The sequence below is a fragment of the Rana temporaria genome, chromosome 2 (assembly GCF_905171775.1).
Source record: "Rana temporaria chromosome 2, aRanTem1.1, whole genome shotgun sequence".
Lineage (NCBI taxonomy): Eukaryota > Metazoa > Chordata > Amphibia > Anura > Ranidae > Rana > Rana temporaria.
The window spans coordinates 93,253,890-93,281,200 of NC_053490.1; the positions used below are offsets into that span (position 1 = coordinate 93,253,890).

The 27,311-nt window shown below is 39.1% G+C and overlaps 1 protein-coding gene across 2 annotated transcripts in view; it reads left to right on the forward strand.

Annotated features, from left to right (window-relative positions):
* XPO4 (exportin 4) overlaps positions 1 to 27,311 on the forward strand; it is a 170,534-nt gene that overhangs the window by 110,111 nt on the left and 33,112 nt on the right. For both annotated transcript variants that reach the window (XM_040340532.1, XM_040340533.1), the window contains exons 8-9: positions 20,280 to 20,437; positions 22,589 to 22,763. In XM_040340532.1, the coding sequence (XP_040196466.1) occupies positions 20,280 to 20,437; positions 22,589 to 22,763 (333 nt within the window). The remainder of the gene's footprint in view (positions 1 to 20,279; positions 20,438 to 22,588; positions 22,764 to 27,311) is intronic.

Below are 27,311 nucleotides of genomic sequence, written 5' to 3' on the forward strand. Positions count from 1 at the left end.
TGTGTGTGTATATATATATATATATATATATATATATATATATATATAAACATATACACACACACACTGTAAAGAACTATGTCATGCTATGTTTTTAAAGCTTAAGGAAATTGAGACATACAAAATTAATGTTCTGCTATTTACATAAAGGAATAATCGTGTGGAAAAAAGTCTATAGTAATATGCTCGCTTTAGATCATCATCACGTTAAATGTATGTTTTTCTATGTTTGCAGCATAAATTCCTTAGTCAATCAGACATAAATAAATGTACAGTGCTGTTTAAGTACACATGGGCCTTTTATATCTCTAAAAGGAGTAGAAATAAAAAAAGAAAATTGCAATAGGTTACCCAGAACATAGTAGTTCTAACAATAATAATGAAATAAATGCAGAGGGAAAAACTACAGTTGAAAAGAACATAACGTATAGCAGAATACTAATATGTTAAACAAGCATATTTTCTATTTGAAAAATAACTGGGTTGTTCAAGTTTCTGTAGTGTTTAATATAAACCTATTTAAGGTTTTTTTTTTTTTTTTTTTCATTCTTGGCTGAGCCACCTGGGCATTTTTTTATTCATACATAAAATGCACTCTTTACATATGTGAATTTTCATCTATGGTGTTTTTTTTTATTGTATTGTGGTTTATATGTAAATTATAAAAAGCAGTTCTTTCAAATATATCAAGACATTTGCTAAATGTGTTTAGAACTATTTATGTTGGCTACACTGTGACCATTGGAGAAGTCATTGAAGATTGTTTAACATATATATTTTTATTTGATTGTACATTTTCATAAAAAAAGAAAATACATTTTTAGAGTAGAAATTTCCACCAAAAAAGAGTGCCCACTCTGTACGAAAAACAATCGTCTTCTGCGTATGATGGTAATGGTATGGCCCCTATTTTTGCCTTCTTAGAGAATGCTGACGATTGTGCAATTTTCTAATTTTTTTAGACCTAGTAGCAGCATTTTTTACAGTATTTTGACAAATACATATTTTATATTTCAATGTATTTTTATTAAAGAAAAACAAGTTCCGAAGTAGACACACATTGGCTGAACTAAGTAAAATTTTTCGGGTCAACAACAACAATACAGAGATATAGAAAATATGGCCATAACACACATCTTCCATTTATCACAACAGCAAAACATAAGGTATACAACAAATACATATTTTAATACATCAGATGTTTCCAATCCCTAGAAACCACCTGCTAAAGCAATTTAAAATGCGTGTAGAATATGCTTACATTTTTAAGGGGAAATTTGTCTACAAACCTTTGAAAATTATTCAACGATTTGTAACATACGTTACACAAAATGGAATATAAATTTGTATTCGTTTTTTAATCTTTTGCTTTTTTAGATTTTATTTTTAATACTGTATTTTATTGATTAGAAGTTTTAACAAGAGTGAATGCAGCACATACACTGTAATAACAAAAACAGAATATCATTTCTGAACAGTTCTCAAAATAAACAACCTTCCACACCCGTGAACTTAAGATATACATAAAATGGAGAAATGCTGTGACATCAATAAATAGCATAGTATGCTGCAGTACAGTTGTAAAACACAGTGAAACTTAACAAAATGCTTTTTTACATTTTACATAAATTCTCTCATGCGTTTTGAATTTGTTTCGTTTAGCTATTGCCCTAAAAATGTATTGGAATACATTTGTAATTTCAGTCAAGTGGCTTTGAATTTCTTTTGGTAAATTCTGTAAGAATGGTTTCTACATAATTCTTTAATCATGTAAAATCTGTGACAGATAAGCCTCATGTGACAAGAGAACCTTGCCTACAATTGTAAAATAGGTTAACTTTCCTGGCTTAATTAGAAAATGGTGTATCATCACATTTCATGCATAACCTTGGTTAATGTTTACTTTAAAAATCTAGTTACATTTCACCGTGGGCAGTTTGATTATACAAATGCAAGAGTTTTTCAGGATGAAGTTGTTTTATTGGCAATTCTAAATGTGTAAATTCTGTATGTGCATTCATACAGATAGATCTGCTTATCTTTGCATACATCATACTTTTTTTTTTTTTTTTGTAAACCTAAGACCGGAATAGGACTTGTAATTAATTAAAGAAAACATTTTTATTAAAATTTTAGAATTTTGCCTGTAATTTGATGTGGCTAAATTATATTGACTCCTACAGTCTTCATATTGTACTTTTATTATATTGTATAGTTTTATAACTGGTGTTGCAGGAAATGTAAGCTCTTATCCACTTTAGTTTTAAACAAGCACAATAATTCTACGTGTGAAATGAATTAACATGGTGACTCACTGGGCAGCAACCATTAGAACTATTTTTCATACTGTAAATATCAAATCTTGGTTAACTATTTTTTTAGGCAAAACTTATTTTAGACGATGGATATCAAATGATTGTATGTTAAGTCACCCATTTAACTTTTTAACATCACTTGACGATGATCTAAGGATCACTAGTCCTGGGTTCCCAAGTTCGCCTCCTGTCATGGTCAGGAAACTATCAATAGGCTGCTGTTCATTTATCCACATTTTCTCTCACAGCTCTAGTGGCCTGCCTATATGTCCCCACAATTCTATATTCTAACTCCTCTGCAACTATAGCCACCCTTAAATGGCTTAAAATAGTTGCCTTATGCTGAAATTTTAAATATTGTGTTTATAAACCATTTAGTAGCAGTTATCTTTTAACCAGATAGCATCAGAAATTGGCTATTACATTTCTCAGACATGATGCCCCATGCCATCAAAACTAGAATCCCACACCTTAAGCTTGCCATACATTATACAGTTTTCTTCAATGTCCTTAAGATTTACCTTCAACTATGTAGTGCAAATGCCTGCCTGATTGCATACAAATTTGAAAGTTTTTAGGTTTGACCTCATATTATATGCTTTTGGTGGATCTAAAGGAAAATTGTACAAGACAATTGTATAATGTATGGCCAGCCTGACTCAGGGTCTCCCCTGATGATTTTTGACCAATTAGCGTGGTTCCTGACTGTTCACCATGACAGCCAATCACGATGATCACTTGCAGGTTGGAGCTTTAATTACAAGATAAATCCTTTTCAGACTGTAGATTCCACCACAGTCCGAAGAAGGTATGCCTCTGATATTGCCAGTTGCAATTGGGAATATTAACCATAATTTTTAATTTATTTAGGTAAGCATATTGGTCATAGGGTTATCCTGCAGGTTAACTAACACATGCTAGTACTGCAAAATGTGGCCTGAACTTAGACCTCTATTCATGGAAGCAGGGGGGATTTAGCCAACTCCTACCATAGAAACAAGACCCGATATTATCTTGGTGACAAAACTGTTCTTGGCATATTGGAAACTTCACTCCAAAAATCACCTTGTTTTGCAATAATGATGCCCTGTTTGCAGTATGTGCCTGCATGTTGACAGAAGTTCTGTAATTTCTTTATCCTTTCGGCAGGAACAAGTGCTTTTGAAATTCTTCAGTGGGTAATTGGTGGAAGTAGGTTTTTAAACATTATTGGATTGCATCTTTCAGTTTAACTTCAGAGGATACACAGGACAAGCTGGATTTCTTATTTGACACATAAACTACCCTGTTCACCCATCTCCTGCTTTTTTTTTTTTGTCTCTGGTTTATAAAGTAACATTATTTTCTTCACAATTTTTTTTTTGGACCAAGTCTGTGACAAACACTGCATAAATCCATTTGCCTTACATATTTGCTGCACATTTGAGTAGCTCAGTCAGATTTGCTGCCTATAACTGAACTTCTGGATTTTTTTTAAAGTGGCGTTAAACCCTAAAACTTTACATTTTATTGTAACTTACCAATTCTTAGATGTGATGGCTGCATTCATTTTGTTTTATATATGCTTTCTTCTATTTACATCTGGTGTGCCAACCAGCAAGTCTGTTTTTAAAAAAACGTGCTCCCGAACAGAATATATCAGTGTTACAGAGATGAGAAAAAACATTTAGCCATGACAGCGGTGCTTACAATGATCATCATCTCTGTAAAACCTTTTATACCTAAAGGGGGGAAAACTTTTTGAAACTGCTTATAAAGTATTAGCTGGAGTTTGGCTTCATTTATAAGTGTATTTAAATCTGCTAGTATACCCAACATTCCCCTCCTCCCAGACTGACAATGCTGCTGTCCAAAGGTGCCACCTGCGTATTCATCCTGAATGTAGGCATTCGAATACAGGAGGTGTGCTACTGGCCAAATCAGCAGGTGAAAACAAAGGAAGAAGCATAAGAAAATTAAACTAAAGCAGCGTCCACATCTAATGATTGGTAAGCTGAAATATAGTTTTGATTTTGGGTTTAATGTGGCCCTCTCACACTCCAAAGATATATGCTGGTAGGGTTATTGGTTCCTGTCCAAATTTGGCCCCAATATGTGTATGTATGAATGTGCGTTTAGGGACCTTAGATTGGAAGCTTATTGAGATCAGGGGACTGATGTGAATGTACAAAATATATATGTAGAGTGCTGCAAAAATTGTTGACGCTATTCAAGTACCTGTATTAAATAACTACTGCGTGATCCAAGTCTCGCTTGCAAACACCAGTCACTGTGAAACATGCTGTGGCAGAGCATAGAATTTATACATGAGAAATTTGTGATGAGGTGATGTTGGCCTCAGAAAATAAATTGTGGTATAAATCTGTTGCTTGTTAAATTTTTTTCTTTTTTTTAAAGTAAACCATTCCAATCACAAACCAATTATATTCTGGGCTGACAGGTAGGCAACGGCACCACGTCCCATAACAGCTCAAAAATGACTTGATTCGCTACAGACCATTTATCATGCCCTTTGAAGTGCAATATATTAAACTTTACCACATCTAAAAAGGGGGGACTAAAGCGCTGGTCAATACTAACAAAGTGGGGGTGAGAAAATTACAAACAAAATAAATGTAAATTAATGCAGCTCAAATCTGAATTGTGCTAACAACAAATAAAGGAAATGAATAAAGAAAGTGATGAGTGCAAAAATGTAAATGAATAGTGCAAAAACCACATCAACAATGTGAATGATAAGTAACAATATTAAACAGTGAATGAGATCCTCCAATGTGGAGGGTCTGACATGAACACACAAAAAAACCACTATAATGGTGGTGGCTGGGGTGTGCAATCAAGGATCAGAGTGAGCAGTGTCCAATAAACGCTAATAAATGTAGATAAATAAAATGTCCCAAAATAGCAAAGCAATTATGGTGATTCCTAAGTGAAATGAGGAAGCAATATGCTGTGACTCTTGTGCAATAATGGAAACATCCACACGACAGGTGGGCTCACAATGCGCTTACCTCCCCCATACAGGGTAATCAGCCTTGGAAATCCTCAAATGGAAAGCCTGCAGTTCGATCTCCTCTCCCAATGGATGGTCTGCGGTGTCTAAGCACTCTCTCCAGAGACGTGTCCTTCCCAATGAACCCGCATTTAGTGGGAAGGACACGTCTCTGGAGAGAGTGCTTAGACACCGCAGACCATCCATTGGGAGAGGAGATCGAACTGCAGGCTTTCCATTTGAGGATTTCCAAGGCTGATTACCCTGTATGGGGGAGGTAAGCGCATTGTGAGCCCACCTGTCGTGTGGATGTTTCCATTATTGCACAAGAGTCACAGCATATTGCTTCCTCATTTCACTTAGGAATCACCATAATTGCTTTGCTATTTTGGGACATTTTATTTATCTACATTTATTAGCGTTTATTGGACACTGCTCACTCTGATCCTTGATTGCACACCCCAGCCACCACCATTATAGTGGTTTTTTTGTGTGTTCATGTCAGACCCTCCACATTGGAGGATCTCATTCACTGTTTAATATTGTTACTTATCATTCACATTGTTGATGTGGTTTTTGCACTATTCATTTACATTTTTGCGCTCATCACTTTCTTTACCACATCTAAAATCTTAATATATAATTATATTAAAATATTAACATCATTAAAAAAATCATGGAATATCTTCCTATTTCATTAAATAGCTCTCCCTCCAGAACTAATCCCCTTTATATTATCATCAGCTCCATTAACCACTTAAGGACCGCCTCCTGCACATATACGTCGGCAGAATGGCACCGCTGGGCACAAGCACGTACCTGTATGTCCTCTTTAACCAGTCCGAAGCTCCGCGGCCGCGATCGCCGCCAGAGTCCCACGATCTGTCTCCGGAGCTGAAGAACGGGGAGAGCTGTGTGTAAACACAGCTTCCCCGTTCTTCACTGTGGAGCTGTCATTGATTTGTCTGTTTCCTGATATAGGGAAAGACTATCAATGACGCCACACGTCCAGCCCCGCCCCCTACAGTTAGAAACACATATGAGGTCACACTTATCCCCTTCAGTGCCCCCTAGTGGTTAACTCCCAAACTGCAATTGTCATTTTCACAGTAAACAATGCATTTTTATGAAAGAAATCGCTGATCGCCGCCATTAGTAGTAAAACTGTCTTCTATTTTGTAAACGCTATAAATGTTGCGCAAACCAATCGATAAACGCTTATTGCGATTGTATCGGCCTAAACTGAGGGAAAAACTTTTTTTAATATATTTTTGGGGGATATTTATTATAGCAAAAAGTAAAAAATATTGAATTTTTTTTCAAAATTGTCGCTCTATCTTTGTTTATAGAGCAAAAAAAAAAAAACCGCAGAGGTGATCAAACACCACCAAAAGAAAGCTCTATTTGTGGGGAAAAAAGGATGCCAATTTTGTTTGGGAGCCACGTCGCCAGGTCCTTTTACCTGCATTTTGGTCCAGGTCTTGAGTGGTTAAGCATATTTGGGTGGGAGGGAATTTTTTTTTGTAAAAATGCATTTTGTACGTTAACACATGCGGCCGAGAATTTTTTAATTACGTTTTATCTACCGAAAGGAAAATATTCCTCTCTTCACAATCACATCTTATTCATGTCTTATGTTTTCAGTATCACCTATATTTGTAAGCAAATACATTCAAGGATGAACCACATGAAGGGCAAAATTAGAACCAAAATATCTGATGAGCACTTTGAGAATTCATTGAGAATTGCTATTACATTCATCGAACAATATGTTGATGTGTTGGTGTATAAAAAAAAAAAACATGTCCGATATCGCACTAGTTTTATGTTGCCCTCTATTTTTATAATACAAAATACGTTTTATTACTCAGGTAGGTACATTATTTATGTGTTTGATCGTTGACTTTCCCCGACTTTGTCTGCTCATCAGCTATCTTTATTGCTGGTGTTGGTGAATCTTACGTTGTTCCAAAACAATTTCCTCTGCTTCCAATGTGGCCCAGTCAAAGTGGCCAAAGTCAAAAAGTTGGACTCCCACCCCTGTTTTAAACTTTATTCTTCCTTTTTTTTTTCATTAATCTCCTTCCAAATAAAAGTACCAGGAATCCATGGTCAGATTAGTGCCTTCAGTGAGGACCTTAGGGCTGCCTGATATATCTAAGCCAATAGTCAGCAAGCATGCATGTGCAGCGAATGTCTAAAAATATAGAATAATACAATTTGTTTTTTTTAGTCCTTTATTACTGTGGGATTTTGTAATAGGGTTCCTGCCCTTACTAATTGAATGTTACTGTAATAGTCCTCTAGATACATTTTAGATATTTCTAATTTAATAGCTATCCATCAGACAACTCATCTTGACCCTGAAAGCAAATCTGTGTACATGATTAAACATATTAACTCATCTGTGCTTATAATCCAAGTAGATCTATATACATAATTTAATATAAATTATATAGATACCTATAATCCCAGATGAAATGAGACTCAAATGTGTCTGAGTATATACAGGACTGTACTGGACATAAGTGGATCAGAAGTCCCAAGGTTTCTAAACCAATCTAGATCTGTTGGCTCAAAATGGTGGTCGGCAACATGTGGCAAATACTAAAACAAAAGCGCACACATTTATTTATTATATAAATTATTTTTTAGTATGCTTTCAAAGTCCTTTTGTCTGTGCAGATTGACTTCTTCCCCAATAAACCCTTCTATTTACATGCTTGCGGAATGGAAAATGTCCGGCTGACTCCTAAATTAAATGAATCGCTAGTAAACCCCTATACCAGTGATGGTGAACCTCGGCACCCCAGATATTTTGGAACTACATTTCCCATGATGCTCAACTACGCTGCAGCGTGCATGAGCATCATTGGAAAAAGTAGTTCCAAAACATCTGGGGTGCCAAGGTTCACCATCACTACCCTATACCATTGAAGAACTGAACCTTTGTTGCAATTCTGCAGCAACTAGTGTCATCCACTTATACTGATGGCTTCCCTGTGCATAAACCAAGGTTCGCAAAAGGGTCCCAACATGTATAAAACATATCCAAGGCCATGGCTGCCCATCCAGCAGGGGAGGGCTCCACAACTGTCAAAACAAGCTGTAAGCACCACCTCCTTCACCAGCGAGCATGTACTTTTATGTATATTTTATTATCTTGCTATATAAACCCTTCTTGTGTTCTACATATATTAAATCACTTTAAGTATGGGTTAAAAGCAAAATCATTTACAATGGACATTAAAGGGGTGTCTGCTGTGCAGCAGTTGCAGTGCCAGCTTGACCTTATGATAGCTGTTTATCTGCAGTACATGTGCCATGGGTAAACTACTGAACCAGGTTATAGAATTTAAAGACATAAGGAAATCTGGAAGCTGTGGCCATCAAAAGGCAAATGACTAGTTACTAGTATTGCCAGTGGTCCTACTTCAGCTGATCAGCCATGCCTTGGAACCCTTGCATAACATTTTAGGTGTAATTCAGAGCAAGGTGAAACTTTCATGAATCCATTTCGGTAAACAATTATTTCTAGGTGTTCTCAATATCATTGCAAATCTTTAGTTTTTTTCAGTTCAGGTACACTTTAAGAATGCTTTAGATGTGCCTTATTAATGAGGATGCCATTACCCAATTAGGGCCATCATTTCATTGTATGCCCAGCCCATGATTCTTGTGCATAACCCCCTGTGTCAGAGGAGCAGCGTGTTGTGTCTATGATTTGCACGGCTTGGCTTCTGAGACAACACGGAGTCTGTATTTCTTGCTTGTGATGAGGTGTAAAAGTCGTCCATAAGCAATGACAGGCACACACAACAGCTGTCTACTAGACTTCTAAACAGCTGCTGTTGTCAGCTGTGACCACCTCCTGCAAATATCCCCCGTCTCAGTCAGTTAACCCTTTACCTTCTCAATTCCATAGTCCAGCTATTGAGTCTCCATGGTGAATGAGTCAGAATATAAACACCTCGTAACCATGCACCATATATTATCTATCTACTAAGAGATTTGCTGTCGGGAGAGAAGCGTGTTCTTTTTATTGCCAGCCGGATTGACTTTGCTTAATCCATCTTCTTGTTTTATGGGACATCTTTGATCGTGGTTTAGATGAGACATGGTGTAATAATTGCGTTGTTTATGTAGGGCCCATCTATTTCATATCCCGGCAGTATTGTATTACTAAAAATAACATTCTGTAGCCTACAGCAATATTGAATTTCTGCATATGTCCAGCTGTTTGCTACCAAACTGGACCTGTCCCCGTACCTAGTAAAGGAACCTGGCTCAGCAATTTGAAAAGATTTGGAGGCAGAGGGTCAGCATGATTGGCAGGCTGCAATGATTAAGATACAAGCATATCTAAACCCAAAACTAAAATTGTAATGTATTGCAGTTTACCCTTTTTAGATGTGGTTGCTGTATTTTCAGGCTTTTTACCTTTTTCGTCTAGTAACCTTGGCATAACATACTTCCTGTCCCTTCATGTCTATGCTAGTTCCTCCACTGTAGCACTCTGGTTTGTCACACAGGCTATACTTCCAGCATATCTGCCTTTAGTTGCCTCCATTCCATGGTGGATTAAACTCACAGAAAGACAAGGACACTGAATTTCTGAAAGATTAATGGCTATTGTCTGTATTTGCTGAAAATATTCTTATTGTGAAAAGTGCACAATGGCAGCATGCGATCCAGTTGCTGTGTTTTTTTTTATAAAGTCATATATGCACTGCTTTTGGTGCGGTCCGGCGCAATTTCAAGCCCGTTCAAATGAAGCCTGAATTCGCACTGCACCTGTATTGCGTGTGAATTAAACAGAAATGCACAGCGCATTCCTGTGTGACTAATGTTGTGAACTGGCCTTAAAGTAGTGGTAGTCAACTTTCTTGATATGGGGGCCTCAAGTTGGCACTCAACATCACCTGTAAATAAAATTCAGTGGATATTCAGAGACAGCAGACCCATAACAGTATATAGTCGAGGGCTGTGGATATGGCACAAGAAATGGTCAGACTGTGGACAAAAATGCAAGAGATGGTCAAACTGTGGATGTGATGCAAGGGATGGTGAGAGATTGTGGACATTATAGAGAAGATGATACGGCTACTACAAATCACTGATCTAACAGGAAAATGGGGAAACGCAGAGTAGTGTTTTTCAGGGGCCACACGAAGGGCCACAGAGCTGTAAATACCCCCAACAGGCCATGTTTGCAGGTTTTCCTTTATCTTGCACAGGTGCTTTAAATCCGAGTCAATGGCTTGGTATTTTGGACAGCTATTTTATCTAAGAGAAATTCCAAAAACGTGGCCTGTTGGGGTACTTGAGGACTGGGGTTGAGAACCACTGCTGTAGACGGCTCAAGGATTCAGGTAAATACTTGAACAGATGAGTTAGTTTAGATTGGTGCACTGAAAGCACAATTGGCAATGAAAGCTTATAATGTGCTAATAATTAAAGGCTTCAAAGTGGTGTAGAGCAAAGGTCCCCAACCCCCCAGCCATGAGCCAGTACCAGTCTGATCTGTTGGGAACCAGACCACACAACAGGAATTAATGTAACAGAGAGCTGCGGTAGTGTGGTGCACAATTCCCACGTCTGCCTTTTTTGTGGGTTTGTTTTGTACACGCTATAATTAAAGTGTACAAAATGTACACTTCATGGCAATGAGCAGCAGCACGAGGCGCTGTGCTGCTGTACATTGCTATGTGATTGGGCACGGTGTTCTGCATTAAAAGGCATGTCTTTGTTCATGCAGGGCAATGCAACATGTATTTACATAATGTTCCAGAGTTAAAAAAAAACAGAAAGACCAGTCTTTTTGATATGGGCAGCTTATATTACTTATCTGATTATTATATTTTCACCATAGTTCTTCTTTAAACCTGTCAGGAGTGAAAAATAGGGGCGTCTGTTGCTGAAAACGTTGTTGCCCTGCTGTTACGCTGACCAACTAGGTTCAGTGCCGTTAACCACCAAGCTGGAGCAGTAATGCAGATGATAAAAATGAGACCCATTACTTATGCTTTAAAGGGGCCCTGTCACCAGATCATCCATTTCAACAACACTCATCCTATTTAATGTATTTTTGGCCTTATATTTACCTTTTAAAAGCCTCCCCTGTGTAGACAGCAAGAGCCCGAGGCTGACGCTCAAAGCCGCCATCTTGGATGTGATGTGATTAGCCCCAGCAGACCCAGAGTTGTCGTTTAAAGTGTATATATGGTAAAAATGAAAAATCACATATTTACTTCTACAATGTATTTCAATTATTTCTAGCCTACTCCTATTAATCTGAACCATCTTGAAGTTTGTAAACTTGCTTTGTGAAGATCCCCACACGTTTACTTCATTGAATCTTGTGACACCTATTCACGATGCCCTGTGAGTAGACACTGCTGTGTCACACATTTCACAGAGCTTGCCTTCTGAACTACAGAGGTGCTGAGGAGGAAGAATCAGTGCAGAAATCACATATAATTTGTGTCTGTATCAAGTTGATGTGGGGCTCTCTGTGAGGTATGTATGAGTGGAAAGATTTTCTATCACAGCTGTAATAGACAGTAAATTTGTTTTAATTGTTCCTGGTTTTTATCCTGTAATATTTTTGGAATTGGCTTTTCCCTTTTTAACTTTCTGTTGTCTTGTCTAAGCACCTTGGCATGCATTTCTATTATAATTTATACTAATTTATATTTTGGCTGAGAGTACATGTGAAACAAGGGTAAACAAGGCTCGATCCAGGGGTTCCTTGTGTTTTTTAGTTTTATCATAGTACCTTTTCCTAATGCAGACAGTTTTTCAAAGAGCCCAGTGAAAGGGATAACCTTTGGATACAGTAAGCCAAATTTAATTGCAGTAATTTTCTCTTTATAGGACATTTAAACTTCTGTTCCCATTTCTGCACATACGTAAAGTGAATATTGTGTCGCATCCAGTCAGGACGTATTAATAAGTGAGACCTATGGGTTTTTTGTGATTCATTTTTCAAGCCGTTTAAGGGCAGTTTTTGTGTTATGAGGTGGTATCAAAAAGTTTCGAGACTAGTGCACACAGTCACGGGGAGCACCGACTTTCATAAGTCAGTGTGCCAAGACACATCGTCCTGTGTACATCAGGAGCTGTACAACTGGTGTTATTTTGACCACATGCGTTACCACGTCTGTTATTTCATCACAGACAGCAAGTTAGAATAAAGAGCAAATCCTGCGAGAAACTGGGAAAATCTGCCACACAGATGTTTGACATGATTCAGCAAGTTTACGGCAATGCTGCAATGAGGAGTTTTAGGTGTTTTGAGTGTCACGCGCAATTTGTTCTCTGATCTTCATGCACATGTTGCCAAATGGTTTCAACATTTTTCGAGGTTGAGCTTGTTGAAGGTCTGATTCTCGTCTTCTTCCAGTAATGTTCTTCTGCTCTTGAAGTGCTCATGCCACTCAAAACACCTCGAAAGACTCATTGAAGCCTCGCCTTAAACTTTCAGAATCATATCAAACGTTTCTGTGGCAGATTTTTCCAGTTTGATGCAAAATGTCACGTTTGCTCTTTTTTCTAACTTGGTGCCCATGATGAAAGGGCAGATGTACAGGACGATGTCTTTTGGCACACTGACTTATGAAGGTCGATGCTCCCTGTGATTGCGGGCAGCCTTGTGCTGCCATCTGTTGGCGTGTTACAGAACTGGTGTCAACTTTTTGAGACTACCTCGTATTTTAAATAGTCAGCTGGATTTCCCCTGTATCCCCCAAAAAAATGCTGGAAGATGGGTTTGAGCAGGGCTTTTAAATGCTTTTACCTAAGCTCCTGAGATCAATGAGCTGTCAGTCTGAAGCATTGTAGGCAGAGATTGTTGTGACTTCACTTTTAGGGCTTTCACTGGTACCATCTAAGTCATTGACTCATAGTATTGACCTAACATGACAGCCAAGAGAGGTCTGCAGTGGAAGCCTTTATAATTTTTGTTTTTAAGGCAGGCTTACTTTGAGACAGGAATACAGGCAGAATATATTTCTCCCAATCTGGCTTAATACAGTCAGCGCAGGAAATGATTGTATATTTTTATGGTCTTCCCCATACCTGGTTAGACATTCCTGGCCAAACTATCTTGGCAGGCGAAGAGACTGGCTGATTAGAATTGTTATGTCCTCTCACTGTAGTATTAATCTAAGCTAAATCATCTGTGTACCTTTTGGCTGATTTAATTGTACAGGTTCATGGAAAATTCTTTCAGCTGTTTGATCTTATGAGAAATATAGAATAGGCAGGTGGCGCGATTTTCTAATCTGTGGTATTTTCTTTTTTTTTACATTGTGTTGCCCATCATTTTCATCTTATATGTAACAAAACCCTAGATCTGTGTCTGATCAGTCCTTTTTGTGTGTGTGTATATATATGTGTGTGTGTGTGTGTGTGTGTGTATATATATATATATATATATATATATATATATGTATATATGTATATATATGTGTGTGTGTGTGTGTGTGTATATATATATATTAGGGTTGTCCAGATACCGATACCAGTATCGGTATCGGGACCGATACCGAGTATTTGCAGGAGTACTCGTACTCGCGCAAATACCCCCGATACCTAAATAGAATACTTCTCCCCCCCCCCCGCCGCCGCCGCCGCATCAAGGGACATGGCTAGAGGGACATTGCTGCATATGTGAGGGACATGGCTAGAGGGACATTGCTGCATATGTGAGGGACATGGCTGCATATGTGAGGGACATGGCTAGAGGGACATGGCTAGAGGGCCATTGCTGCATATGTGAGGGACATGGCTAGAGGGACATGGCTGCATATGTGAGGGACATGGCTGCATATGTGAGGGACATGGCTAGAGGGACATGGCTGCATATGTGAGGGACATGGCTAGAGGGACATGGCTGCATATGTGGGGGACATGGCTGCATTTGGGGACACATTTAAAAAAAGTATCGGTATTCGGTATCGGCGACTACTTGAAAAAAAGTATCGGTACTTGTACTCAGTCCTAAAAAAGTGGTATCGGGACAACCCTAATATATATATATATATATATATATATATATATATATATATTATTAAGGCTTTTATTTTGTTTTCACAATATGATACAAAAGGAGAAAGAGAACAATACTGGCACATAAGGGAACACAAACTTGGGTATCGACTGATACTCAATACCCGAATACACCATGCTGGGAAACAAAAAAAAACCCAACCAACATTCACACTAGTAACACATTCCCATAGGCCCCCTATTTGTTGGAGAGTTACGCCCGGAACAATTTGCCACTGTCTGATCAGTCTTTGTAACTGAACGTGCCACATTTAATTAATTACATGTATTATCTGCTTCATGTGGGCTGTTAGATAACTATTTTTTGAGCGTATTGCACACATACTCATGTGGCTATATGTTCTCTCTTCCTTTTTCTCTTTCTCGCTCTCCCATTTTTTATTATTTGAGTTTATCATTAAATTACCACTACAAATTGAGCAATTGAGAGTTCTGCCATAACCAATTTATATTTAATAAATGTAATATTTTCAATTTATATTTATACCCGCATAAAAAAAATAAGTAAATTTGAACGGTATGGTCACATTCTGTGAATGCCGAGTATGCCAAGCTGCATTCCAGTAGACATAATATACATTGTGTAGAGTGATCAGGTTTCTGTAGTATTTTGATTAGGTGAAAATGTTTGGGACATCCTTCTCGTAAGAAATTAAGAATCTAAACCGTTCTAGCAGTGCTGAATGATATCCAATTTTGTATTTTTTTATGTAAAAAGGCAACTTCACTTCTCTTTTCAAAGTCTATAAAAAAGGGAAAATTAAATGAAACTCAGATATTTTGTGGCATATTTTTCAGGACATTTTCAGGGAAAAATTTACAAATCCTGGTGATGCACGAGTGTAACCTGTCTTGAGAGAAATAAGATTCTCTTTGCTTTGAATATACTAGTCTGCAAAAATATGTTAAAAATCAATGAATAATTGGAAGCAGCAAACCTTCTGTAAACATAGTGGACAAAAATTGAAAAAATTTTTTTGCGCTAGACCTATAATAATTGCACACCTAAATGCAACCTAAGTCAATGAATGTAACACATGAAATATAAATGCTGTAACAGCCAAAAATGAAATGACAACTTAATGTGAGCAAATAAATGAATACGAGATCCACTAATTTGGCCCTGGCTAAATCTGGAAAAAACAATGGATCAAAATGTGAAATTAAAAACTCATTCAAAATATGGCCAGACACAAACAGGCAAACCCGTCCCCCTGGATAGAGTGTGTAGTGGGTGGTGACGTCAGCGCGCAGTTCCGCTCCGCCCTGCCCTACGTCACCTCCCTATATACAATAACAGCGAAGCCAAACCCCGCCCAGAACCACGGTGCACAGGCGTGTTCGCCCTGCAGCCAAGCCTCATTCTGAGCCGCTGTCTGCAAGGTTAAAAAAAATTTGAACAGCACTCTAGTCATGTAAAAATCACTGGATCATGGGGTCAAATTGCAATGAGACTAGACACGGGGGAAAAAACGTGATCAGCCCAGCAGCACTAAAAACCCTGCGGGCCTGGCAACACATATGCAAGCAAAAACTAAACCTAGATAGAAGGATATAGTTGCTTGATTACATGAAATAGAGCACTCTTTATTAGAAAATCACTTATTTAAAATACATTTCATATATAACTGTATGTCAAACACTACCTGCGCGGCCAAATAATTAAAACTGGGCACAAAAAGGAGGTGGTAGTATAGTACCCCACAGGAAGTGTGTTAATTGTCCACACAGGAGTCAACTACATCGATCAAACGCGACCCCTAGTGGACAGCAATGAACCGCTAGTCAGAAAAGCCTACAAAATTCCTAGCACATAAAATACCTTGGAGGTCACTAAAAGACACAAAAAAATCACTAAAACCTCTAACACCTGACAGGGCTGTTAAATAAAAACTGAATCCGTCAAATGTCTTTCCTCAAATTGCAAAGTAAATGCACAAGTAAAGCTATAACTAAATTAATTTAACCCTCGGTGTGACATCTGAAGGGCCAAACCGCAAAAAACATATTTAAAAGGAAATTTGTGAACGTCAGTAGACTGAACGAATCTAAAATGGACAACATATGCATGTGTCCAAAATTTTTATTAAAACCAAACATGAACTAATTGATGCAATGAAATGTGAAGCACAGAGACTCAGAAACCGTAAGCAATCCTAATCACATGTTTTGCAACATTCATATGCAAGAGAAAAAACAAAAAACCTATAATAATAAATAAGGAGGAAAATAGAAAAAAAAAATAAACAACCTCAGCCACCCCTCAACCCAAGTAATGTACAAGGCTCTGGGAAATGGATCTCCAAATACCCAGATGATGTTGGCCAGGCTGATACTAAGAGTTGTTGATGAAAGCATTTACATCTGTATCGTCAAACCCAGAGATATCTATACGTTGAGATAGAAGAGGCTCTTTTGTTGCCTTTCCATTAACCTCAATGCTGCTCCCCTGCTGTATTCGACCGTATGAGTCAAATACATGTTTCCCTAAATGCACACAGTGGTTCCACACTTTTTTTGACCCTGTAGTGACAAGGTCATTTTAACGTGTTGAAAGGGGTAGGTGTGCAATAGCACTTAATCCTTTAAAAGAAAAACCCCTGCCGGAAGGTCTGCTGTTAGGTTTGTAAGCCAGAAAACCATTTTGGTCCTAAGCTAACGAGAGGCAAGGTGGTGATCAGGGTTAAAACTCAGTGAAACTATGATCCTTGAGCTTACACAGAGCAATTTTTTCCTGGATATGATGGGTCATAGCAGGTATCTTGTGAATCTGTTCTGAACTTCTAATTTTATGTTTCAGATGTCTGGCAGATATGTATATATTTTTTTTATCACTCGAAAGTTTACACATATATAAGAAACAGTATCTGTGTGTAAGAGAGAAGTCACATAGAGGTCCAAATATAAAGTAATGGTAAAAGAAAGCAGTACATTATTCCTCTTCTAGTTCTACTTCATAAACCACACCGGAGATCTAGTCTCACAATGGCAACCTCGTGATCTATTTTTAGTTTTTATAGTTGGAAAGGTACAGCGGGGAGGTAGATGTCAACCAGGCCTTAGATGTTTAGTAATAGAGTTAAAAAAAAACTAAAATTATCTCTTTATAGTACAAAAAGAGCAGATAATCGCTACTGTAACGGGTTCATTTTTTTTACTGTGGGAAAGTGAAAGTAATATTTACAGTAGCGATTCGCTCTTTGTACTAAAGGGCTAATTTTAGTTTAGTTTTTTTAACCCACACATGTGAGAGATCACCGTATGCGTTAGAGCGTGGGCAACAATTCTAGCACTAGACCTCCTCTAACTCTAAACTGGTAACCTGTAAAAAAAAAATTAAAGCGTCGCTTATGGAGATTTTTAAGTATCGAAGTTTGGCACCATTACATGAGTGTGCACAATTTTAAAGCGTGATGTTGGTTATCTATTTACTTGGCGTAACATTGTCTTTCCTATTATACAAAAAAACTGGGCTAACTTTACTGTTTTTTGTTTTTTAATTCATGAAAGCATTTGAAAAATTGTTGCGCAAATACTGTGCGAGATAGAAAGTTGCAACAGCCGCCATTTTATTTCCTAGGGTGTCTGCTAAAAAAAACATATATATTGTTTGGGGGTTCTGAGTCATTTTCTAGCAAAAAAATTATGATTTTTACGTGTAGGAGGGGAGTGCCAGAATAGGCCGGTGTGGAATTTCCTATGTCTTTGTACAAGGTTGAGGTCCTCTTCTCATTTGGATACGAAATAGAGGCAATCTTCCCCAGGTTGAGAGAGGAGGGAGTATACAGAAGAGGGTGCTGATGACCGTTTTCTGTTTTTAAACATTTTTTTGAGCGTTGCAGAAAATGCAGCAGTCAGTCCATGAAACGTGCTTAACCACTTCAGCCCCGGGCCATTTTGCTGGTCACTGACCAGGCCACTTTTTGTGATTCGGCACTGCGTTGCTTTAAAAGACATTTTCGCGGTCATGCGACATGGCTCCCAAACAAAATTGATGTCCTTTTTTTCCCCACAAATAGAGCTTTCTTTTGGTGGCATTTGATCACCTCTGCGGTTTTTATTTTTTGCGCTATAAAGAAAAATAGAGCGACAATTTAAAAAATTTTATTTTTTATTTTTGCTATAATAAATATCACCCAAAAATATATAAAGTTTTTTTTCCTCAGTTTAGGCCGATTACGAATTCTTGTACATATTTTTCGTAAAAAAAAATAAGCGTTTGGTTTGCGCAAAAGTTATAGCGTCTACAAAATAGGGGGTAGTTTTGTCATTTTTATAAAAAAATGTTTTTACTAGTAATGGTGGCGATCTGCAATTTTTATCAGTACTGCGACCTTATGACGGACACTTTTGACACATTTTTGGGACCATTGACATTTTCATAGCGATCAGTGCTATAAAAATGCATTGATTACTGTAAAAATTTCACTGGCAGTGAAGAGGTTAACACTAGGGGCAATCAAGGGGTTAATTATGTTCCCTAAAGTGTGTTCTAACTGAAGGGGTGGGGGGACTGACTAGGGGAAACGACAGATCGCTGTTTATACTTTGTATGAACAGCGATCAGTCATTTCTCCCCCTGAAAGAACCGGGAGCTGTGTGTTTACACACACAGCTCCCGGTTCTTGCTCTGTCACGAGCGATCGCGGGTGCCCGGCGGTGATCGCGCACGTGCCCCTAGTGGCCGCAGAGCAACATCATGTTATATTATGTGATCTTGCGCAGCCGAGCCAACCTGCCGCAGTAAAACTGCGGTGGGCGGTCGGCAAGCGGTTAAACAAAACCTTAAAACTGAATTCCTTTGCATTTATTTTTTGTTAGTTTTGTACATCCATGTTTTTCATCAAAAATACATTTTGTTTTATACAACTGCATGCATTTTTTTTTTATTTTGAAGAAAATAGTCATAGATGGACAAAAATACGTTTCTTACCCAAAAACCCACATAAACCGAATAGAAGATTCCTGTTTACATCTGTTTTTGTCTCCAAAAATGGAATAGGACCCAAACCATTTTTTTTTTTCTACGGACAGAAACAGACTCAGATGCAAGTGAATGTAAACAGGTATACATCAGTTTACATCCGTCTGTCAGGTTTTCAGATGGATCCAAACTGAACCACCAGTTATGTCTGTGGACAAACAAATCATTCTTGTGTGAAAGGATCCTTACTTTTGTTTGTTTCCTGGTAAAATGTATATGCCTAATTTTGGGTCAATGCACACAAACATTTTTCCATTTTGTACTGGTCCGATTGTTTTGTTGTAATGCTTCTCCTACCTTAGTAATTTTTTTTATTGCTCCCACTTGGGGGCACTGTGCTGCCTTGCATTGTCTGTGGGCCAAATGTTAACCAGTTCCTAGCAGCAGGCTTGGGAAAGTGCCGCTTGACTGTAATAGGGAACGTTCTGGCAGCGTAGTGACTTATTGCCTTTCATATAAAGTGCTGTGAATGAATGATTGAGTGCGGTGGGGTTGAAAGGCACGGCTGCAGCACAGACCCTGATTAACTCCCTGCGGTTTTTACCTCCATCAAAGCTGCATCCATATACACTTGATTTGAAACTGTCATCTAAGTATAGCCAGACGCAGTAGCCCAGGCATAGCTGGCATAATCCAGATAACTGTCATGACTGCTGTTTTTAGACAGAGCAGTGAGTGGCGGGCTGGCATCTGTTTTAGCTCGGCCTTCAAGATGAAGGTATCACCCAGGAACATTTTAGCTATTTTAAATGATGAGACTGGGACTGCCGGAAAAGTGGGCTGCTGCCGAACCTCGTGTGGATTAGAGGCCTACTCCTCCAGACTGGATAATAAAACCTCCATAAGTCGGCTTATTTGCCAGGTGTATATGTGTGGTCTTTGCTACAACTGGTGACCCTGCTGTGCTCCACTACAGGTTCACCGGAAGATCAGAGAGGATTCCGATATGGCCCAGGACTCATTACAGTGCTTGGCGCAGCTGGCATCCCTCCATGGTCCCATCTTTCCTGATGAGAGGTCACAAGTAGACTACTTGGCACATTTTATTGAAGGATTGCTGAATACAATTAACGGGTATGTACAGATTATTGTTGTAGGATATTTTACCTGAATAGAGAATGCTTGTGTATATATGTGTGTAATGCATTAACATGGCTATGAAGACTTTCAACAACGCTTTTTCTCCTGTCATAGTTCCCTGAATCATCAAGCGCTCTGTTCTTTCTCTAGACTGTAGTATGTAGATGTATTCACCATAGTCATTGGCTCTCTGCTCTATGCAGATGCCAATATTCATTGATACTACTTTCTGAACTCTGGATGTACTACAGGTATAGAGGGCTTGCTTCACAGGGGTGTTAACTGTGAGTAATGACACATACATCAGGTTATTATTATTATTGTACAGGATTTACTAGAGTTCCTCAAAATGTTTCTTCACTTTTTTATATTTAATAGAGTTAAAAAAAAAAGTGCAGAAATGTTTTAAGACCCCCTCATATATAGGGCCAACGGCTTGCACAGTCCTAGAGATAAATTTATAGTAGACTGTCTGTTTCTGGGAGCACAAAATGTCGCATCACTCAGCCATGGATTTATATTTTGTATTTCAGCCATTAAAGGCAGATGCTTCCCTTATTACAAGTTTTCTATATGTGTTAATTATATTCTCAAATAGAAACGGATCACTTATTTTCAGCGCCAATGTAAAGTGGTATTAAACCCAAAACCAAAAATGTATTGTATTATATTGCAGCTCGCCAATCCTTAGATGTGGTGGCTGTATTCGTTTTTTCTTTTCTTCTTCTTTTTTTTTTTTTTTCTCTTTCACCTGGTGATCTGGCCAGTAACATACACTTCTTGTATTAGGAAATAAATACAGGAGGCATGACAGATTTAGATACACTAACAAATTGAAGCCAAACTCCAGCAAATGCCGGCCATACAGCATACAATTTGTTTTCTTTATTTTCCTTTAGATTTACCTTCAACTATGTACAGGGCATCCAGAAAGTATTCACAGCAGCACTTAACGTTTCCCCATTTTATGTTACCACCTAATTCCAAAATGGATTTAATTATTTTCCTTAAAATACTACAAACAATACCCCATAATGTTGTGCTGCGCTGTATTGAAATAGATGGTAAATATACAGAAATCAGTAGAAAGGTGACATCAATGAATAAACCAATATATACCACGCTACTAATTGGCGCAAAGTAATACAGTAGTAAAACCATGAAATAACCACAAATCAAACTGATTTATATAGGTGATAAATCATCGAATGATAAATGGCACAAAGTGGATAATAGAAATGAAACAAACCCACTCAGCAAACAGTGAGTGTAAGTGCTACTCAATACACATAAAATATGACAAGTCCATGAAACATCTCTAAAAACAGTGAAACTGAAAAAGGAATTAATGCTTCCATCGTGAAATAATAAGAATGTGTCTCTTCTGACAGTGCAGTGACACCTCTCTGCAAATTGACATCTCACCTTACTGCTGTGAGAGGCCAATACTCGTGTAGTAATGTTTAAAACGATTTAATAGTAAAAATAGCAAGTGCTACTCGCATAAATACAAAGATCAACAGCATAAAATCCACGAGCAGCGAGTTTGTATTCCTGCGTCACTTCTGGTGTGCCTGTCTACCAATATCGTCACATGGAACGCTGTTTTGTAAGTGGATTGTGTTTTTTAAAGTGTATCTAACCCCAAAAGTACAAATGCAATGCATTACTGCTTACCAGTCCTTAGATGTGGTGGCTGCATTTTTTTGTTAGTTTTTTAGGCGTTTTTCCTTTTATTTTTACCTGGTGATCTTGACAGTAACACTGCCTGTGCTAGGGCGACCACAGTCATTGTACTGTAGTATCTATGGAGGTGCAGCATTGTTGTTAGGACTACAGAACAGCTCCCTCATTTATTTTTGTTTTTATAAAATTAGGGAAAAATGCTTTTTAATAAGAGCGCAGAGCTGAAAGTTACCAGCTGACAAGTGATCTGACAAGGTCAGTAGGTATTTTTTGCATTTATCAGACAGATATAAGAAAACCCTTTTTAATAGTATGTACTGCCTTGTAGACATGGTTGGGGAGATCATTCCACTAGCTCACAATATAAATGAACTTGCTATATGAAAACCGGGAACTGTGGGGGTCTGATCCTTCTGCATGGATGGTTATCTTTATTTTGTATCGTTTTTTTCTGTTCAGGGTAGAAATTGAAGATTCCGAAGCAGTTGGAATTTCCAGCATAATCAGCAATTTAATAACAGTGTTTCCACGCAATATTCTGACCGCCATTCCGAATGACCTTTTCTCCTCTTTTGTGAACTGCCTCACACACCTCACATGTTCCTTTGGAAGAAGTGCTGCTCTGGAAGAAGTGGTAAGTAGTGTCACTGTGATTTCATTCTAGGAGGATCAGTTTTTGTCAAGTTTTTACTGCTTGGGGTCCTTTCACATGGACCTCATCTGTTCAGTTAGCGGTAAAGCACCGCTAGTTTTATCAGCGCTTTACCGCTGATATATCTACGCTATTTGGCCTCTACGGGGGGAGCACCCGAAAAGTGCCACTGCCAAAGTGCTTTGCAGGGGCAGCAGTGCCCATTCATTTCAATGGGTTGTATACACTGCTTCCCCACTGCCCCAAAGATGCTGCTTCCAGGCCCTTTTTTTTTTCCATGTCCTGCAAGCGCGCCACCCCAGTGTGAAAGCACTTACTTTCACACTGGGCTGCTGAAGAGGCAGTTTACAGGTGCTTTTCGGTGTTATTTTTAGCGCAAAAAAATGCCTCAGTGCGAAAGGGGTCTAATAAAAAAAACTGACTTATTCAGGTGTTTGCACCTCTGTCTTCAGTGCAGTTTATATCCATTTTTGTATCTGTTTTTTTCTAGTTGAGGTTACTTATGGATGACCATAGTATAAACAACAAGTTTTTTCATAAAAACCGACTTAAAATTAATGGATTTAAACGGATGGCATCCATTTACACCTGTTCAGCTCTGTCTAAATGGAAAAGGCTGCAGCCCTTTTCTATTTAAAAAAAATGGACCTAAACTGACACGGATGATGGATGGTACTTAAGCCTAGTACACACGGGCCAAATGTCGGACAGCATTGGCCGCTTCAATAGAAACAAGATGACATTCAGCCCAGCAGGGAGCCCAGTGCCTCTACATTCACTGGTTCAGGTCCGATTTCAACCCAGATCTTTGGCTGAATTTGGACCTGAAATGGACCAAAAGATGCACATCACTGCTGTGCAATTCGCACTGGAGCCGCTCAGGAGATGTGTGAACTGGCTCCATAGAGAGAGAGACAGTCACAATCTCCTGCTATGCAAAGAAACACGCATCCAATTCGCAATAGTGTGAACCCAGCCTTACTGTATTTCATTAAAAAAATGAATAGATAAATAACAGACAAACGGACTGCCCGTGTAAAAGGGCTCTTAGCTTGGGTTCATTTTAGAGTGGGTCAGAAATCGTGCAAGTTCAACTGAACGCTCGCGCGATTTCAACCCGCAAATGCAGTCCGACTTCAGAGGCGATTTTACAGACATCTGTGTGGGTTCTTGCACAGATGTCTATACAAATTTAACCCGAAGTCGCCAAAAGTAGTACATGAACTACTTTTGGGAATTGGTGCAGCGCCGCAGCGATTTGGACAGTGCCATTGCCGGCAATAGGCATGTGATTTGACATGTCAAGTCGCATGTCAAATCACTTCAACGTGAACCTGGGCTTAGAGAGATTTCCCTTCATTTACTGTCAATGCAACAATGCTTTCACTGGACAGGAAGTAAAGGGAAATCCGCAACAGCTGTAAGAGAAGACTAGAACCCTTGACTGCTTTTTTTGCTGCCTGTGATTTGCAATATAAGAATATCACCTTAAACTACTTATCGCTATACTTGTTTTGAATCGGCATCGGAATAACAGGCAGGGTTACTAGCATTTTCTAAAGGAGAATTCGGCAGTGAAAGCCTCCGTTATTTTCCAAGATGTTTGGGTTTCAAGGCTATTGTTTTAAACTTATTGCTGCTATTAAAGCCATAACATTATTGGAAATGGTCAAGGCTTCTGTAAAGCGGAACTCGCGTGCAGAGTGGTCTTGACTGTCAAGGAGCCTTACCATCTAACGTCCCTAACTCACATTCATACATACACATACTAGGGCCAGTTTAGACAGGAGCCAATTAACCTATCAGCAGGTCTTTGGAGTGTGGGAGGAAACCCATGCAAACTCCATGCAGGTGGTGTAGTAGTTGGGATGAACCAAGTGCTTAAACAGACGGCCAAGCTAGTGCGGCCAGGCAGAAGTGTTAACTACTAAGCCACTGTGCTGCCCATATATAATAGTTGTGGGTCATAGGGATTCAAAGGCCCTGTTTTCAAAATATATCCCCCCGGAAACTCACAACCCACCAGCGACATATTACACATAAGTAACAAAAAAAGTGATTTTTTTTTACATACTGCCACCAGTCCGCATCCCTGATTACCATTGCACCAGTCATATGGTGACAATGTACTGCACTGGTGACAGTATGTAAAAAAAAAAAAATTGTGGAAAAATTGATTTCATTTCTTTTGCCATAAAAAAATATAACTTCAAAAAACTTGCCAAGCCTCCCATTAAATGCCTGAATGGCTGCTTTCCAAAAATGTGTCATTTAGGGGATATTTGTACTGTCCTGGGATTTTGGGGAATCAGAAATCAGATCAGCCGTCGGTACATCAGAATTGATAAATTTTCAAATATATATCACACAGGCAGTCCCCAAGTTACGAACACAATAAGGACTGTAGGTTTGTTCGTAAGTCGCAAAACTGCATTTGTAAGTGTAACCTCCGGTCGGAACACTGCATTCATAAGTGTAACGTCTGCCTGAGCATGGATGTGGGATGTTCCCGGGCTCTTATGTTATCTGGGGCTCTTCTGGCCATGCAGTACATGTAGTACTACAGTGTGGGATGTGCTCTGAGGTATCTACGACCAGCGTGGAGCACAAGTGGCCGGCATTTGAGGCCATTCGTAAGTAGGAGTGATTCGTAATTCGGGTGTTTGTAACTCGGACTGCCTGTATCCTAGTTTGTAGACACTAGCTTTCACATCAACCAATTACCGTATTTATTGGGGTATAGCGCGCACCCCTAAAGTTGCCCGAGTTGGAAAAACGTTTTTTTGTACTTAGTTTTGGTGTCTTGCGTCCATCGGCGGCCTCGTCGGGTCCGGCGTCCGTCTGCGGCTTCGGGTGTCCTCTTCGTCGGGTCCGGCGTCCTTCTGCGGCTTCGGGTGTCCTCTTCGTCGGGTCCAGCGTCCTTCTGCGGCTTCGGGTGGCCTCTTCGTCCTTCTGCGGCGTCCTCGCGTCCTCCCCGCTCGTTTCCTGCGTCGTGTATGGTCGGGCAAGCTCGGCTACTCTCGCGCTGACGTCCTGTACGTCCAGGACGTCAGCGCGAGAGGAGCCGAGACTGGCCGACTATACACGAGTGTACTGCGCTCGGTATGTGTCGGCGCAGCATTCAAACTCGGCGCGGGTATCGGCGTATATCGCGCACCCACGATTTTTCCCTGATTTTCAGGGCAAAAAAGTGCGCGGTATACGCCGATAAATACGGTAATATGCCCTTATTGGAATTATTTTTTTTTTTTTTTTTTTTTACCAAACATATGTAGCAAAGTACATTTTGGCCTAAATTTACAAAGAGATTTTATTGGATATGTTTTAGAACAGAAAGCAGTATATATATAACAATAAAAAAACACAATGGTTATCAAATGCCACCAAAAGAAGAGCTCGATTTGTGTGAAAATATGTTTACCGTAAATTTTGTTTGCGTACGGTTTTGCATGACCGTGCAATTACCAGTTAAAGTAGTGCAGTGCTGAATTGCAGAAAATCCTCGAGCACAAGTGGTTAAATGTTGATGTGGTCCTAACAGTTGCTTCCGGGCTATATGCATGTGGCACATTCAGATACAATGGTCATAGTACAATGCCCAAACAAGTTTGCATAGGCCATTTAAACCAGAACCTGCTATGCTATGTCTATAAAAATAGTGCGCCTAGGAGGTATAAAAACAGGTTGTTTTATGAAGTGTTTGCGGCTGTGACGGTCCTGTCCAGCTGCCTGCTCTTCAGCAGTCCTGCTATATGATCTGTTGACCGAGTCACAGCAGCTTTGAACTAAAGAGTCTAGACCGTAAAGATTATAGGGCGAGCACAGAGGATTTAGAGGCGATGAAACGACACCCATATGTTTATATACACACAGCAGTCTGTGAGGTTGCTGAAGCTTAAAATGTATTTGTATATGTTTTTCCTGTACAGTCCTGTTTAATTTGAAAGGGTTTGATCTAGTGAGGAAACAGATCAGATTGGGTGACACTTGTCCTGTAACCAATAGACATGACATGAATGTCATGTGATCTGGCTGATTAGCAATGGTGTCTCGCTTCTCTTTTTGCAACACGTCCCAGTTCTTTTGCTACAGTCTTGGTCTTTGGAATTTTTTTTGATGTCACAATGTACAGTATAAGATTTCCTGTCATCTGTGCCCAGTCTTGCCACACAGAGTTAATCCAGCTCTGAGCAATCCTCTTTTATTGTTCAGTGAAATAAAACGGACTTGCAGAGAAAAACCTTGGTCCGTTCCACCCCCTTGCTGACAGTGACAGGTTATTTACATATCTCATGCAGTAGTCTCATGCAGACAGGCATTATTTCCCACCCCCACTCCTTTTCTGAAGTCATATGGTTACTTTTCTGGATTTTGACTGGAGGTTAGTGATCATAGCAGAATTCAGTGTAAGGAATACATAAAAAAAACTGCATGTGGACAAGGGGAGTGTAGAAGAGTACGGGGAGTCTAATGACATCACAACTCCCACCGAGCTCCAGACAACAGACCCACCCACAGAATCTGCAGTTT